This window comes from Haliaeetus albicilla, chromosome 9 (assembly GCF_947461875.1).
Source record: "Haliaeetus albicilla chromosome 9, bHalAlb1.1, whole genome shotgun sequence".
Lineage (NCBI taxonomy): Eukaryota > Metazoa > Chordata > Aves > Accipitriformes > Accipitridae > Haliaeetus > Haliaeetus albicilla.
This window is the reverse complement of record NC_091491.1, coordinates 25,175,859-25,193,582: the sequence shown is the minus strand read 5'-3', so window position 1 is coordinate 25,193,582 and position 17,724 is coordinate 25,175,859. Positions and strand designations below refer to the sequence as shown.

The 17,724-nt window shown below is 39.5% G+C and overlaps 1 protein-coding gene and 1 long non-coding RNA gene across 2 annotated transcripts in view; both read right to left on the bottom strand.

The window, feature by feature from the left end:
- The window catches only part of LOC104316163 (uncharacterized), a 59,182-nt gene extending 49,771 nt beyond the window's left edge, over positions 1 to 9,411 (bottom strand). Inside the window, exon 1 of the long non-coding RNA XR_011326163.1 lies at positions 5,391 to 9,411. This is a non-coding gene — a long non-coding RNA (uncharacterized lncRNA). The remainder of the gene's footprint in view (positions 1 to 5,390) is intronic.
- Positions 9,412 to 10,139: 728 nt separating this feature from the next.
- Positions 10,140 to 17,724, bottom strand: part of RHBDD1 (rhomboid domain containing 1) — a 56,735-nt gene continuing 49,150 nt past the window's right edge. The window contains exon 7 of the mRNA XM_069792145.1: positions 10,140 to 12,683. Coding sequence (XP_069648246.1) covers positions 12,649 to 12,683 — 35 coding nt within the window. The 3' untranslated portion in view covers positions 10,140 to 12,648. The remainder of the gene's footprint in view (positions 12,684 to 17,724) is intronic.

The following is a 17,724-nucleotide window of genomic DNA, read 5'->3' as shown; positions in this document are numbered from 1 at the left end:
TCTCTTTTCCCGTGCTCTGACATTGGTCCTCCATGGGCTGCAGTCCTTTTGAGGGAGCATCTGCTCTGGTGTGGGTCCTCCAAGGTCTCCAGTCCCTTCAGGGGTGTGCCTGTTCTGCCATGGAGCACCTCTGCCTCCTCCTGACCTTGGATTTCTCAGATCAGAAAACTGCTTAAAGACTCACTCCCAGAATTGCATTATTACGTGCAACAAGTTTAAGCAAAACTGTTCCAGGAATTTTTCCAGGGTATCCTAACCAAACAACTCTTTCCTACTTTGGTTGGTTCATAAACACCAGAAAAACAAACAAGCAAAAAGTATCAAAACAGTCAAAAACTGTAGAATTCTTACAGTCCATATGTTTTTTGCCTGTGTTAAGGCAGATTAAACAAACCTTCTATCCAAAACCCAAGTTGTTGTTTACTTGTTTGAAAAAGATCCCCCTAAAGTTTTAAAGCTCGCTACTGAGGAAGAACTAAATTTGATCCGCATGATGCCTTCTGCTCCTGGTACACAGCTGAAGATCGCCAGTCTACAATGGTACTGCAGGCTCTCTAGCCCAGCATGCAAGACCACAACATCAGCCCTCATCAATTCTTTTAAGTATGACCATGATCCAAATTCAGGAAATAAACCATTTCCATCTGGGGAACAAACTTTCTGTTGTTCCACATGGACCACTGTAAATAACACCACTTTACACTGACATCCCAGGCTGAAGCCTGGCCTTTTCAGGTTTTACAATCAATCCTTAAATAACTTAATTGAATTCAATTATGCCATACATAGAAAAAGGCTATGAATATGAGAACTTCTGTTCTAATGCTTTACATGTATTAGAAGTATCTGGGCAAGAAAGAAAAAAAACCATTCAGGGACCACATCAGGAAGATGTATAATGGGGAACAGTTGTTTGCAAGAAAAAGGATTGCTCCAAAGCCAGCTGGGAAGAGGAGCAGTCAGGCAAGGACAGAGCTGATCTACCTGCACTCCAAAATGATAAAAAATTTCTGACAACTCTGGCAAAAACTTTCCAGCAGGTGAAGCAATTGCTTCATCAAAATGGGGATCTATTTCATGACTGGATCCTATTTCAGAAATCAGCATTTTAAACCAACCAAACAACAAAAACAGCCGTTGAAATTCTGCCCACCTTAACCAGCTGGAAAACTAGCCAGCCAGGTGGAAGAAAAACCAACATGAGCATTCAAACAGATACTGCTCCACATTCATACTTCACAGCTTTCTCCTTTTCTAGTCACGTCATCCAGAAATTCCAGAGGGTACTGGAAGTTCAGTTAGAAGTGATACTTCATAAATGTAAAGCAAAAAACAACTCCACATTTATCATTCTAGAATGAACATATTAAACAAACATGGTTCCTCAATATAATGTAGACAGCCTTCAGCATCTAACACCACTTCATAGCAAATCTCACCTTACGCTTGACCACACAGTGCTCAACTGCTTCTCAAAAGATGACAGGCCTGAAGCTTCACAGTGTTTGAAAGTCCACATATTTTAATGTTTTCCACTGATTCAGTGAAGGAGAAATGCAAAACACTGAGACAAAATTTTAGCCAATTTCTAAACAAACATATGTAGTAAGGTACCACACTAATGAACAACCACTGTGCATTCATTACCCCCAAGTGGTTTATAGAAAGATTCGGAATGAAGCACTCAAGCCCCAAACCGACATCACGTTCAGCTTGGCAAAACAAAGTTTCAGTACAGAGAAAAGCAAGATCTTTTTCAGAATTTATAGTCTTTCCATGCACTGATTACAAATACTACTCCTATTGTAGACAGATGCTCCTTCTCACACAATTTAGCATGATGAAGACAGAGATGTTTTCATTTGAGTGGAGATTAAACTTTCTCAGAGGCAGAAAACAATTAATTCTGATGGGAATTGAACAAATCTGTATTAGAAATGGCTACTCTGAGGCGGTTGCAACTGTAGTTGGTTAGATTTTGCATACTGTATTTTAAAAATGCTAAAGCAAATTAGTATTTCCAAATGTTTTAATTTTACTGTGCTTAAACATTTAATATGCATGTAAAGAGTTAAATACATGCAATACATGGTACCAATGTTATAGAATTTGTAGACATAGATAGATAGGTTGTATCTCTGCATATATAACGTAAGCTTCTTGATGATGATGTGCAGAAACTGCAAATTTAAGCATCCTGCCTAAAGGGTTTTATCACTACAGTGCCTTCCAAATGAAATGCATCCCTGATCGTTTACCCTCTGTCCTACTCATTTCACTTACATAATCCAATTCAAAAATACATTTTTATAAGCTAACTGCTCATTCTGGATTTCAGGTCTGTAGATACATGTAGCAGTGAAAAAGGAACGGATAATGTATTTTTAATACAATCAGAAGCCTCAGCTCTGAACAGCAGCAAAACGATTATCTGGATCCCTGCAACAGACACACACCTGTAACATCCCTGGCCCCCCTGTACAGGAAAACATATGTGTTTACATAAGCATATACTTAAGTGCTGTTCTGAACAGCGAAGCTTTCCAGAATCAAGGCCACTCTGACCTAAGCTCTCTTTTTTTCAAAATGCCGGACAAAATCAAAGTGGGAGGTTTGACCCTTGCACACCAGGTATTTTAAAGCTTTTATCAGAAGTTGCTGAATTCATTTTGTACTAATGTAAATGAAAAAATCTTACCAAAACCAGTTGAGTTACATTATTAATGTTATGGCTGACTTTAGCTCTTTAAGAACATGATACACCTGTTAACTGGGCAAAAGACTACAGAATAGCCTTCTCAGACGCAGAACTGCGTACATATATCCCTAGTTTAAAACATATTATTTTAAAATAAATCAGCAAATAGGTCATTCCATACTCATTAATGTTGTACAGATTTAGGAGCTGTTCCTTAACTTGTTACATGGGTAAGGAAAACATGGATTCACAGAAGTGGCCCAACCACCAATAGCTCTTCCCTATAAGGAATAATTTGGTGAAGGACCTAACCTAATCCAACGTTCTCCACTAAGGCAAGAACATTTACTGTGTACCTGCTCAACAGCCCTTTGAAGACATTTGTTTAACCTGCTCCAAAAAGACTACAGAAGGAAACTCTGGAATATCGCTAGCCTATTAGAAAAGTTCACTATCTACATGTTTAGAAATCCTTTGCTTACATTCATTTTGCTGCAAATTAGGCCATTTTCTTCTTGTCAATGGACAAAAGAGATGAACTTCACACTGTTCTCATGCAGCAGAAGACTGCTATCGTATGTATACTCCCATCTTCTCTTTTACTAACCCAATTGCTTTACCATTCTGAGCACGTCAATATAAACAAAAATACCCAAACCATACTAAATTTCTATGGCAAACTGTCTTTCATTTTCACAGATCCTGAAAGAGTAAATGCATATCAGTATTTATGACAAGACTTAGACCCTTTAGAAAGCATGATATTCCTTTAGAAACAGTTCTACAACTGAAAGCTGAGAACTGTTAATACTTCCTTGCCCTCTGAAATCTGGTAACAAATCAGAAATTACCAATTCTATTTTTTTTGTACATAGGAAACAATTAGTAGCTTATAATAAAACCATAAAATGATTCTGTCCTTCATGCCTGTGCACTCTCTCAAGAAGCCACAGTACATAAACATGAATATCTGTTAGCCAGCTGTTTTGTTGAAGTGTGATTCACACTTATGTCATTCAGTGCTAAACAAAAATTGTTACAATTCACCAGTCACAGAATCAGAAGTGAAAATGAACTGCAACAGCCATTCCCATCACATCACAACAACAGAAAAGGCAGCTGTACCTAAACTATTTTTCAAGCCGTTCATTGAAGTTTCCCTCCGATTTGCTGTGCAGTCCTCAGACATTGTACACCTGTGAAGTTCCATGGTCTACATACAAGCAGGAGGTTTAACAGTTCAACAGTTCTTTATTCTTATATTTAGCAGTATATACACTTAGCATATATGGGTATCATAATTAAGGAGAGCAATGGGTAACAAAAGAAAGTCACCTTTGTCCCGCAGGCATTTCCAGTCATGTAATTACTACATAGGAGAAGGAAGTCATTTTGCCTTCATTTGTTCAGAATAACTATCTTGGACTAGCAATGCTCACAGCTGCTTTGCTCTATCATCGGCAATTAAGCTCCTTAAAATATATAAATAAAAACTAAGATGTCTGCCATAAAGACTGCTGATACAAGACTTTACCTCTATCAGGTATGCTCTCTTTCCTCTTTTTTAGCATAAGAGCTATCAAAACTGGGACCTTCTTCAGCTCAATCAAAATAGTGTCCTAGCAAGGTCCATTTTAGTGAAGAATTTCCTTCTCTCCCCAGATGCACCATCATTCCATGGACTTTTATATATATCACTAATTTAATGGACCAGTATTTAGGCTCTTTTCTCCTCATCTGCGTGTATGTGATATGACCAAACTGTATCTAACGGTACGAGTTAAACTCTCCCTTTCACTTTCAAATAAAACCAAACCAAAAACCCAAAGGCAAAACTTGTTCTCAAGTGGCTGGTCCCTTCACTGTCATCTACTACACCCTTTATACCAATGAGTTCTTGGAGTGATGCTTAAGGGATATGCGAAAATAAACAAGGTGGCATTAGTCAAACTTTTTAAAAAGTGGACCATGAAAATTCCAGGTTTGATTTTCACCAAACAAGCAAGCAAACCTTGTTTGAAAGGTAGCCATGGAAAACAAAGCTTCAGGCAGAATGACTTCTCTGAGAAGAGGCTGGGTACAGCAGAACTGAGATGCTCTCCCCAAAATGGTTCCCCTGGCACCAAAATGTCAATTTAAAGGGGGCAGGACATGGTTTGATCTCGCTTACAGCCTGTTTGATCTCACTTATAGCCTGTATTGAGAACAGTATTTCCCCCTACACTCACCTAGCACAATCTGTCCTGCTGTGGCGTGGAATACGTATGAATAGTTTTCTCAGTATTTTAAAGGGCATTTTTCCCCCCTTAGGAGAAATGGTACTGCTGGGAAAGAAGCATACATACACAGGAAGACGTATTTTGCCTGTGCTTAAAGACAAGACAGAAAAGGGAAAAGAATTTTAATAGTTAAACACACTGTTCTTTCCCCACATCTTACTTCTGGACTGCAAGAAACCCCTATTAGCAGTAATGTTAGGTCATTCAACCATTAAATTTCAAGAATGTGCCTATTAACAAGTCTGCTGATTAGGATTAATTAAGAGGGTGGAATTTCTTACATGGTACCTGATCACACAGTTTAGAGGAAGTATGAAAAATTCACAAGAAATCGCAGCTCCTGCAACAAAGGAATCAAACTTCAGATGCTAAAATATTTTATATAAAACTGCTTTTTCTTAAAGAGTCCTTACCTTATGTAGAGTTAGGCAGGCACTAAACAGTGTCAGAAAATACGCAACGTGGAATACTCATCTATATAGATTGCTCTTAATTTTTGTCCCTGAAGAGACAAAGTGCAACAGAGCATATGTTAGGAATTCATCTGCCACTTACATCTACCATCATCAGTGCTCTGAAACCTAAACTGATGGGGGGTTTTTAATGGTAAAAATCCTACTAAGGAATCATTCTGTTAATAAACTTTCCAAAATACTTTAAGTACCGGAACTTTCCAATAATCCGATCCCCAAACTTCCTCTAAATTCAAAAGAAACAAAATTAGTCCAACATAATCAATCTGCCCTCTCAGTATCACAACTCTTTGTTTCTAATAATATGGTGGCAGCTCTGTAATTTAAAATATACAGCTTATTAATTACTATAATAAAAAACACAGTTTTAAATGTAAAAAAATATTTATTTCAATTTTATATACAAAAAAGTCAAAACAGCTGAACAATTATTTTTTGTGAATATTTAAAGGCAAGTATTTCTAACCTCACTTTACAAAAACAAGTGCTTTTAAAACTGTAATCGTGTTTTTGATTTTACTTATTCTTTTCAACTGACTAGTGGCTAATCCTGTGGTTTTAAATAATTAAAATAACAGAGCTTAACAGCCACAGTAGATTACAATGAAACTTTTGACCAGAGTGTTAAAAGATTAGTCTGAGAAACCAATGCTACTTCCTCCTCATTTACATCTAATTATTACCCACTCAGAACAATATGCAAACTGTATGCAGTTTTTTGATAGCTATTTTTAGTGAGCATAGAAAAATCAGCTAAGAGTGTCTGCTATTTTATTCTATGGCTACTGAATATATAGAGAAGCAACCAAGACGAAGAACACAACAAAAATAAGCATTCCTTATGTACTAAGTGTCTTAGAATCTGCCAGAAGACTTTGCATAATATTAACAGTGTTCTTGCACTACCTGAATGAGTCTATCCACATTGCAGCTGTGTATTTCGGCTCTCAGAACCTTGAGCCACATATCTGGCGTAAAAATATTGTGCTGCTTCTTGGCATAAAAATCAACAATAGTATAAGAAGGATGGTGAAAGTGAGAATGGCACAGGAGAGAAAGAACAGCTTGTGCATTTTTCATCAAACAAAAGCTTAGTTACAACCAGAAGGTGTACTCTTTATTTAAAGAACATAGTAAAAAAATTAGCTTCAGGATTTTTTTCTGTATGGAAAATAAAGGACTATGTTTTTACATTCAAACTATAACTCCATAGGCAAATAGACTTCATAAAGCACAGACTGGTGATCACATGTACCTCAAAAGAAACCAGTGAATTGCTCATCCTAATGCTCTACTAAATTAGTGCTGAAGTGATTCCAACATGTCCTGGTTTCGGCTGGAATAAAGTTAATTTTCTTCTTAGTAGCTGGTACAGTGCTGTGTTTTGGATTTAGGATGAGAAGAATGTTGATAACACACTGATGTTTTCAGTTGTTGCTAAATAGTGTTTAGACTAAGTCAAGGATTTTTCAGCTTCTCATGCCCAGCCAGCAAGAAGGCTGGAGGGGCACAAGAAGTTGGGAGGGGACACAGCCAGGACAGCTGACCCAAACCAGCCAAAGGGGTATTCCATACCATATTACGACACGCCCAGTATATAAACTGGGGGGAGTTGGCCAGGGGGCACCACAGCTCGGGGATCGGCTGGGCATCGGTCAGCAGGTGGTGAGCAACTGTTTTGTGCATCACTTGTTATGGATATTCTATTATTATTTTCCCTTCCTTTTCTGTCCTATTAAACTGTCTTTATCTCAACCCACGGGTTTTACTCCCGCCCCCCGCCCCGATTCTCTCCCCCATCCCACTGGGGAGGCAGGGGGGAGTGAGCAAGCAGCTGCATGGTACTTAGTTGCTGGCTGGGGTTAAACCACAGCACAACAGTTCTGTGCCAGAGGCCAATCATCAAATTGTTCTTGTGCAATCACAGCTCTTCAGGACTGAAAACAGTTACAGATGAGTGTCCCCAATTTCAGAAGAATTTCTGCTATTATGAGGAAAAAAAAGCCTGTGCAATGAGTAATTTTGGAGTGATACTAGAACAAAAAACCTTCAGGTTCATTAGTTAACATTACTGAATAGGCAGATATGCCAGAAGCCAGACAGGCACTGTGTGACAAGCAGTGAGTGTAGCATCTGTCCTAAGTGACAACTGACCTCACTGGTCTCTTTCTGGAAAAGAAAGAATTCAAGGTAGCCTATATTTAGGCAAGATCTCCACAAGTCTGTGTGGTGGGTTGACCCGGCTGGAGGCCAGTGCCCACCAAAACCACTCTATCACTCCCCCCCTCCTCAGCTGGACAGGGGAGAGAAAATGTAACAAAGGGCTCGTGGGTCAAGATAAGGACAGGGAGAGATCACTCACCAATTACCATCATGGGCAAAACAGACTCAGCTTGGGGAAAAATTAATTTAATTTATTACCAATCAAACCACAGTAGGATAAGAATGAGAAATAAAACCAAATCTTAACACACCTTTCCCCCACCCCTCCCTTCTTCCTGGCACAGCTTCACTGCCAGATTCTCTACCTACACCCACCGAGGCAGCGCAGGGGGATTGGGAATAGGGGTTACGATCAGTTCATCACACATTGTCTCTGCCGCTCCTTCCTCCTCAGGGGCAGGACTCCTCACACTCTTCCCCTGCTCCAGCACGGGGTCCCTCCCACGGGAGACAGTCTTCCATGAACTTGTCCAACGTGGGTCCTTCTCATGGGCTGCAGTTCTTCATGAACTGCTCCCGCGTGGGTCCTTTCCATGGCGTGCAATGCTTCAGGAGCACACTGGTCCGGTGTGGGTCCCCCGTGGGGTCGCAAGTCCTGCCAGAAAACCTGCTCCGTGGGCTCCTCTCTCCACAGATCCTCAGGTCCTGCCAGGAGCCTGCTCCAGTGTGGGCTTCCCACGGGGTCACAGCCTCCTTCGGGCATCCCCCTGCTCTGGCATGGGGTCCTCCCCGGGCTGCAGGTGGATATCTGCTCCACCGTGGACCTCCCTGGGCTGCAGGGGGACAGCCTGCCTCACCATGGTCTTCCCCACAGGCTACAGGGGAATCTCTGCTCCGGCGCCTGGACCATCTCCTCCCCCTCCTTCTTCACTGACCTGGGGGTCTGCAGGGCTGTTTCTCTCACATGTTCTCACTCCTCTCTCCAGCTGCCATTTCTGTCTGTCCCAGCAACTTTTTTTTTCCTTCTTAAATCTGTTATCACAGAGGCGCTACCACTATCACTGATTGGTTCGGCCTTGGCCAGCAGCAGGTCTTAGAGCTGGCTGGTATTGGCTCTGTCAGATACAGGGGAAGCTTCCAGCAGCTTCTTACAGAAGCCACCCCTGTAACCCCCTCCCCCACTACCAAAACCTTGACACACAAACCCAGTACAGTCTGCAAACTCTTACTGCTGCTACTGGATAACAAATGAGATACATATAGAGAAATAGTAGAATCTCTAAAGCTGCATGAACAGCATATAGAATCATAGAATCTTTTAGGTTGGAAAAGACCTTTAAGATCGAGTCCAACCATCAACCATGCCCACTAAAACATGTCCTGAAGAGCCTTGTCTATGTGCTTTTTGAATTCCTCCAGGGATGGTGACTCAACCACTTCCCTGGGCAGCCTGTTCCAATGCCTTGCAACCCGCTCAGTGAAGAAATTTTTCCTAATATCCAACCTAATCCTGTCCTGCCACAACTTGAGGCCATTTCCTCTCGTCCTATCTCCAGCCACCTGACAGAAGAGACCAGCACCCACCTCACTACAACCCCCCTTCAGGCAGTTACAGAGAGCGGTAAGGTCTCCCCTCAGCCTCCTCTTCTCCAGACTAAACAACCCCAGTTCCCTCAGCCGCTCCTCATAAGACTTGTGCTCCAGGCCCCTCACCAGCTTTGTTGCCCTTCTCTGGACACGCTCCAGCACCTCCATGTCTTTCCTGTAGTGAGGGGCCCAAAACTGAACACAGTACTCGAGGTGCGGCCTCACCAGTGCCCAGTACAGGAGAACAATCACCTCCCTGCTGCTGGCCACACTATTTCTGATGCAAGCCAGGATGCTGTTGGCCTTCTTGGCCACCTGGGCACACTGCTGGCTCATATTCAACTGGCTGTCAACCAGCACCCCCAGGTCTTTTTCTGCCAGGCAGCTTTCCAGCCACTCTTCCCCAAGCCTGTAGCGCTGCATGGGGTTGCTGTGACCCAAGTGCAGGACCCAGCACTTGGCCTTGTTGAACTTCATACAATTGGCCTTGGCCCATTGATCCAGCCTGTCCAGATCCCTCTGTAAACCCTTCCTACCCTTGAGCAGATCAACCCTCCCTCCTAACTTGGTGTCATCTGCGAACTTGCTGAGGGTGCACTCGATCCCCTCATCCAGATCATTGATAAAGATATTAAGCAGAATGAGGCCCAACACCGAGCCCTGGGGAACACCACTTGTGACCTGTCGCCCACTGGATTTAACTCCATTCACCACAACCCTCTGGGCTCATCCAGCCAGCCAGTTTTTTACCCAGCAAAGAGTACACTTGTCTAAGTCATGAGCTGCCAACTTCTCAAGGAGTATGCCATGAGAGACAGTGTCAAAGGCCTTGCTGAAGTCCAGGTAGACAACATCCACAGCCTTTCCCTCATCCACCAGGCAGGTCACCTGGTCGTAGAAGGAGATGAGGTTGGTCAAGCAGGATCTGCCTTTCGTGAACCCATGCTGGCTGCGCCTGATCACCTGGTTGTCCTGCACGTGCCATATGAGCGCACTCAGGATGAACCGTTCCATAATCTTCCCCGGTACCGAGGTCAAGCCAACAGGCCTGTATAGTTCCCTGGATCCTTCCTCCAACCCTTCTTGTAAATGGGCGTCACACTGGCAAGCCTCCAGTCGTCTGGGACCTCTCCTGTTGACCAGGATTGCTGATAAACAATGGAGAGTGTCCTCGGCAAAGACCTCTGCCAGTTCCCTCAGTACTCTTGGATGGATCCCATCTGGTCCCATAGATTTGTGAGTGTCCAGACAGCATAGCAGGTCATTAACTATTTCCTCCTGGATTACAGGGGGTATATTCTACTCTCCGTCCCTGTCTTCCAGCTCAGGGGGCAGAGTACCCTGAGGATAACTGGTCTCACTATTAAAGACTGAGGCAAAGAAGGCATTAAGTACCTCAGCCTTTTTGTCATCTCTGGTGGCAATGTTCCCCTCTGTATCCAATAAAGGATAGGTATTCTCCTTGTCTCTCTTTCTATTGTCAACATATTTGTAAAAACATATTCTGTTGTCTCTTACAGTAGTGGCCAGATTGAGATCTAGCTGAGCTTTTGCCTTTCTAATTTCCTCTCTACATGACCTAACAAGATCCCTGTACTCTTCCTGAGTTGCCTGCCCTTTCTTCCAGCGATGATAAACTCCCCTTTTTTTCCCCTTGAGTCCCAGCAAAAGCTCCCTGTTCAGCCAGGCTGGTCGTCTTCCTCAACAGTTCATCTTGCAGCACATGGGAATAGCCTGTTCCTGAGCCATTAAGGTTTCCTTCTTGAAGAATGTCCAGCCTTCCTGGACCCCTTTGCCCTTCAGGACTGTCTCCCAGAGGACTATGTCAACCAGTGTCCTGAACAGGCCAAAGTTTGCCCTCCAGAAGTCCATAGCAGTGGTTTTGCTGACCCCCTTCCTTACCTCACCAAAAATTGAGAATTCTATCATTTCATGGTCGCTAAGCCCAAGACGGCCTCCAACCACCACATTTCCCACCAGTCCTTCTCTGTTTGTAAACAGTAGGTCTAGCGAGGCTCCTCCCCTGGTAGGCTCACCTACCAGCTGTGTCGGGAAGTTATCTTCCACACACTCCAGGAACCTCCTAGACTGCTTGCTCTCTGCCATGTTGTACTTCCAGCAGACGTCCAGAAAGTTGAAGTCCCCCACGAGAACAAGGGCACTTGATTCTGAGACTACTGCCAGCCGCTTGTAGAACGTTTCATCTGTCTGTTCAACCTGGTTGGGTGGTCTGTAACAGACTCCCAGCATGATATCTGCCTTGTTGGCCTTCCCTCCCATCCTTATCCATAAACACTCAACTTTATCATCACAATCGTGAAGCTCTGTACAATCAAAACACTCCCTAACATAGAGAGCCACCCCACCACCTCTCCTTCCTTGCCTGTCCCTTCTGAAGAGCTTATAGCCATCCACTGCAGCACTCCAGTCATGGAAGTCATCCCACCATGTTTCTGTGATGGCGACTAAGTCATAGCTATATATATATAGCATATACATGATACAATTTCCAAGCCTTCTTTAAAGGGGAAATAGATTCTTTGAAAAAGTATAAGTTACTAAATAAATATATTCTTTGTATGGCATATCCACCTCCCTCTTCATAAAACTCCTAACATGTTATTTCAACTCTAAAAGGAAGCTTTTTATTTCAAACATAAATATTAAGAAAAGCTTTAGGAAATAGTAAGTAGTTACAACTATTTTTTATCACATACAAGCTCTAGATAAAATAGCATGTTTTAAGGAAGACTGCAACACTAAGGTGTATTAAGTAACTCCTTAGGGTAAGAATAGCTGCAACTATTTTTTCACACAGTTTGCAAGACTGCTGAAAAGCTTAAGCCTGGTCTCATATGATATAGCTGTTGTCATCAAAGCAGTCTTTTCAAGTGACATTTCACATGCCAATCCCCAAAACAATTGGTCATCATGAACAGAGACAAGTTTGTAAGGAAAAATTGCATAGCTTTACAACTGTATAAAAAAAGTAATGTTTTTTTCATCTGTGATGGATGAAGAAAACCTGTTGTCTAGGAATACCAGCAGTCAAAAAGCCAAGGAATTCTTTTGTGTAGCTTCAAGAACTTAAGAAAAAAGACAGTTTGGTAAAAACATCAGTCATCTTCCATATTTAAGGTGCATTAGGATGGAGACTACCAAAGATGACATTTTGATTCCTGTCTCACACTTTTTATGCATGTTCTAATTTTGAGCCTGAACTCACAGAAATCCTCTGTAGTTTTGCAACTAGTACTAAAAAACTGGAAAAATATAACAGCGAATCTGCATATTACAAATAAATCTGCAAATATTTTCATAACTCAGAATAACACTTTACAATTTACATCAACACCTGTCAATTTCATTGTCTCTCAAACCTACAAAGCCTTTGCCTTCTTATTTCCTCTTCTGAATGCTGCTCAGGTGGAAACCAAAAACCATAGGGTCACTGCTCATTATTATACACTGCTCCACCAAAATCTGCAAGATACAATGAAAAACAATTGTTATTTTGTTCTGTAATACGAGAAAAATGCACATATATCCTGTAATCCAAAGCATCACAACACAAGGAAACGGGGACTTGAATGTTTCCAATTCTGATGGTTTCAGGGCAACCACAACTTCCAGCAACTGCTCTTAAAGACACTGAAATAAATAAAAGAAAAACCAAAACCAACCAAAAAAAACCCAACCCAAAAAAACAAACCGCCAACCACTACCAAAAGAACACCCAAACATCTAACAAGTATTAACCTGGGAGTTCACATTTTTCACAATCCCTACTTTACACAGTAAACTCCAGATTGTTAAACTACTTAAACATCCTCAGTAGTTACTTCTGGCAAAATAAGCTTTTGTTTTTGCTTTTAGTATTGCAGTCCAACATGTGCTAACCCATACCAGATGCACATACAACTCCCATCCTTAGCTGGCACCAAGCAATTTCAGAAATAAACTACATGTGGCAGCTCCGCTACAGAGAACTGTAAGCAAATTAATCTGAGCAGAAATAGTACACCAAGACTGAGGATTTTCTTCCCTGGCACCCCAAGAGAAGACAAGAACAGGCTATTCCAGCAGCTCTTCACAATTCACATTAAGTCACCAAGCAAAGAAACAATTAAGAGGTTGTGGTTACACACCACCTCAGCTGAAGGTCTCTGGGAAAAAAAAATGAGAGACTGCCTTCTAAGCATAGGTACAGTGTTAAGGATAAGCAAAATAGCTTTAAAGATAACACAACAGTCTCTGTAACATTCAGTATTTTTTTAAGCTTTCACCTCAGGATCTCATTTAAATTAGCAAAAGTGAATATGGAAAAACAAAAGTAAGTATTGTACTATCATGGTCATTTTCAAGATGAATTTCAAGTACAGCTGTATCCTGTATCAGAAATTGTTTATAACAAACACATTACGCCTGTTTACATGACATGAAGTCAGGCAGTCCAGCTTACGAAGACCCTCTGTTAGTTTCTTATCCAATTACAATTTCAGTTTGTAGAGTATTCACCAATAAATGCACAGTTTTGTGAAAATATTAGAACATGTTCATAATTTTCCTTTTTTGCTTGCCAAAAAGTCAAACTCTTTGAAAATACTTCCAGAGATAACTATAGCTGCTCAAACTCTGATAGGCAGCAATGTTAACATAAATGTTTATAAAATGAGATGCACTATTTAAAAGGATTTTTCAAATTTGTATTAACATGCAGGAAATTAATTTAATGTATATTTTAGTATTTTATCTTCAGCTTGTCCCTGTGTCTCAACTTGCTAGAGACAAATTTAACAAATATTTAATCTGTTACTCTGCCTCTGAAAACACTACGTCATTATTTGACAAATATTGTTCAAAATATTATAGAAAGCTAACATGTATTGGAAGTCAAAGAGCTTGGCACAGGTAACATTAACTGCAATGCTTCTCCATTTTATTCTTAAATCCAGGAGCAATCTCCTTGTCTAAAAAAACCCTAGTTAATATAATCTGCAGCATGGGCAGAACAGTTTCCATTAACAAAAAAATATGAAGCTGAACTAAATGTTCATTTACTACATTTATTTTCCCTCATTTTACTTTGTTTCTAATACAGGAAGGTTTGTTTGAAAAGAAAAGACACATAGTTGTTTTACTGTGTCCTATTGACCACAAGCTGAGAAAAAGCACTGGCTTACAGTATTTTGTAATCCAATGAATATTCATTTAGAAATTAAAAACCCCAACAGCTTCAAATTGGAAGGCATAAATCAAGGTGGTCAGTAGACATCAGATCCTTTCATAATAGTGCAGAAATATGTCTAGACAAAAAATTTAAAAGGCCTCAGAAAGCTGAATAAATCTTTTGAAGTCAGTATTTATGAATTGGAGACACATAGTGGAATACAAATGAATATATCAATATATTTATCTTATCATCTGTAAGTGAAGAAATTGTTAAATAACACTGAATTCATAACATTCTCAACGATGTTTATGTTGTCATGGCAAGAAAATTCATGAGAAAAATCACTGATTTTTTTTTTAATGGTATGTAATATCTAGGGTGAATAAATGGAAAAGAAAATGGGCAAATAAAGGGCTTTTCATGTGTTGTTTATATAATAATATAACACCAATTAAAATGCCTAGTATTTTCCTTATATTTTGACTTTTGATGGGTATACTTTAAAGATAATTATTAAAAACAGCTGAAAGATAAATTTTGATATATGAAGAGTAATATAGTCAACACCCTGATTGTACAAATGGCTGCACCATACATGGTCAAAACTGCATTGTAATGCTGAAGTTTGATATATTTTTTTTTAATAATCATAATTGGGAAAACATTTGCATTTTTTAAATTATTTTTGTGTAGTGATATTGTCAAATATCAAGGTTTCTCATTGAAACATTTATTTTTCTATATAGCATCCTTGGTTAGTTTTTGTCTAAGAAATCAGACACCACTTATACAGTTGAGTACTGCCAGAGTCCCCATAAAATATGCTCAACACATATAAATGTGCTTTAATAATCACTAGAAATCAAGAGATGTTTAAAAAAAATATGCAAAATGCTTCTTTATATGTTGACCCAAAAATAAAAGACTGACAATGCATTTTGAAACGCTTTATGTTCAAGAAAATATATTACTTTATGTCAAACAAAATGGTGAGGAATGAAGTTGTCTGGATGTGAAGGTTTAAATACAAGTATTTATGTATGTATGTGTATTTTTAAATTATCCTTTCACTCAAAATAGTTCTCTGACACATTTTTTTTAATTATAATAGAAATATTAATGAAATAAAACCTGTATCTAACCAAAATATTTATAAGCCACAGGGTTCAGAAATAGCAATTAGGCCACTGCTAGTACTGAAACAACACCTGGACTTACATGCAAGAAACGAACACAATCTTTTCAACACACCAGCAAAAAACTTCAGGACTAATTGATTTTAAGACTATATTTAAAGTATTTTAAAAAAACTGCAGTAACACCAGATGATAAACAAAACCAAGGGATATAGTACAAAAAAGTTAGAATAAAATACTAACCCTTACATTGCATATTTGTAAATTAATTTTATTGTGAACTAGAACTGTGTTCTGTGAATATGGAAGACTTGAGACCCCCCACACCTTTCCCGTCACTTGAGGAGGGGTGAGGGGAGTGGGGGGGTGTTACTAAAGTTTACAGTTATAGGACTTTGGACCAAAACAAGAAAATCACTGTAATTGCAACTGGTTTAACTAAACCTGTATTAGTGTAATACAGATAAAGCTTTAATAAACTTAAACATTTTCAGCCACGTGTTAAATAAATATGCTTATCATGCCTAAAATACTTACTGTAGTCAGGCATTACAGTACATCACTCTGCAACCTATAGTCCCCCATAGGTATAATGTATAATGCATTAAGCATTGGTTCAAAGGTTACCCAGCATGTCAAAATCAGAAATTTGATTATTCACAGACACACAGTCTGAAATGAAGGTGACAGCACTGATTTTCCTCCCTTTTTAACATATTTTTTTCCCCACTATGAATGAGCAAGCATCTCAGCTGAGAAAAGTGAGAATGTTTTGCACTCAGCAGAGTCGCACACAGCTCATCAACTTGGACTGCCAGTGCTGACACTGAGCGCGTTTGCCCATTCTCCCTTCCTGGTTTTCCTTCAGCACCTGATCTACGTCAAGATTTACATGAGGAAGTGCTTGTATAGTAACCATGACAACAATTTTGGAAAGAAGGCTGTAAAATTATTTTTGCTGACACATGAGATGATTCTTACTAGTTAAAAAAATCCAACACAGATTTGCAGATTGTTACTCAAATTTGCACCCTTTTTCTTGGATACAGAAAAATAATAACAATTGAGCAGAAGCCTTCTCAAGTCAAAAGATATAATTAACCAGAGGAATCCCTCAAGAAATGAGAGAGTTTGTTATACTCTCTTGGTTCCAGTCAAAGTTCCAAGTTTTGGAATCAAATTACAGGCATGTTCAACACAGTCATTTTAAAAATGCAGCTGCCCGATCTGATAATGCAGAAAGAAAAATGTATTTCATATGAGACTATTAGCCACACCTTACTGGCTATTGGAGACTTTGCACTGAAAATTTTGCACCCAATATTGGTTCTTCTGATTCCTAAGAAAAACTTCTGGTTTATATCTTAAGTTCTATTAACTGCTTTAATTTTTATAATTAACAAATTGCAAACAAACAACTATCTCAATTCAGAAATTCTGACACAGCAGATACTCATTGCCTATAAAGATCTCATTGAATGATACTTCTGGTTTAGAATAAGAAAGTATATTCCAAATTCTATACAAACAGAGACAGCCCATAACAAACTCAACCAACAATAAATGCAAGGAGTTAGGACTTTCTTAGTGGATATAAGTCTTTCAAATGAAAGACTTAACTCTGCAATACACATGTATTTCAGTTCTGTTCTCATGCAATTCTGGGCGCTACTGAATTACAACAGCTGATAATGCCCAAAACTTCCTTAGAGACCTTATGATAGCAGAAGGAAACTTAATAAATGTTTCAATGTGCCCTACGGATTCATATTTGAGGTGAAGTAAACTCTGAACTTCTATTTCATCACTGAACTGATGCTGAATAGTTCAAGTTACTTCTAACAGGTCATTTGCAAGTAAAAGATTATTTCAAATTAAGTACTATCATACTGAGTACTTTTAGTGGACAATCAGGAGAGCAACAGATTATTATTCTTGTTCATTCTTCAATTAAATCACGTTTATTTTGTTAAAAAGAAAAATTGATGAAAACTTGAATATTCAAAAAATTTTGGCTTCTGTTGCTATATCCATTGCACAGTATATTGGAAAAAAATAAGGCATAACCACAGAAAAAAAGTCTTTAATTTTGTGTTTATTCTTCCATATGCTATGGATATTAAAAAAGCACAGGCAGCTATCACTACTGGACAAACAGCAGGAATTTCTACTGTGACCATTCACAGCATGCTTTATACCAAATCACCAACACGGT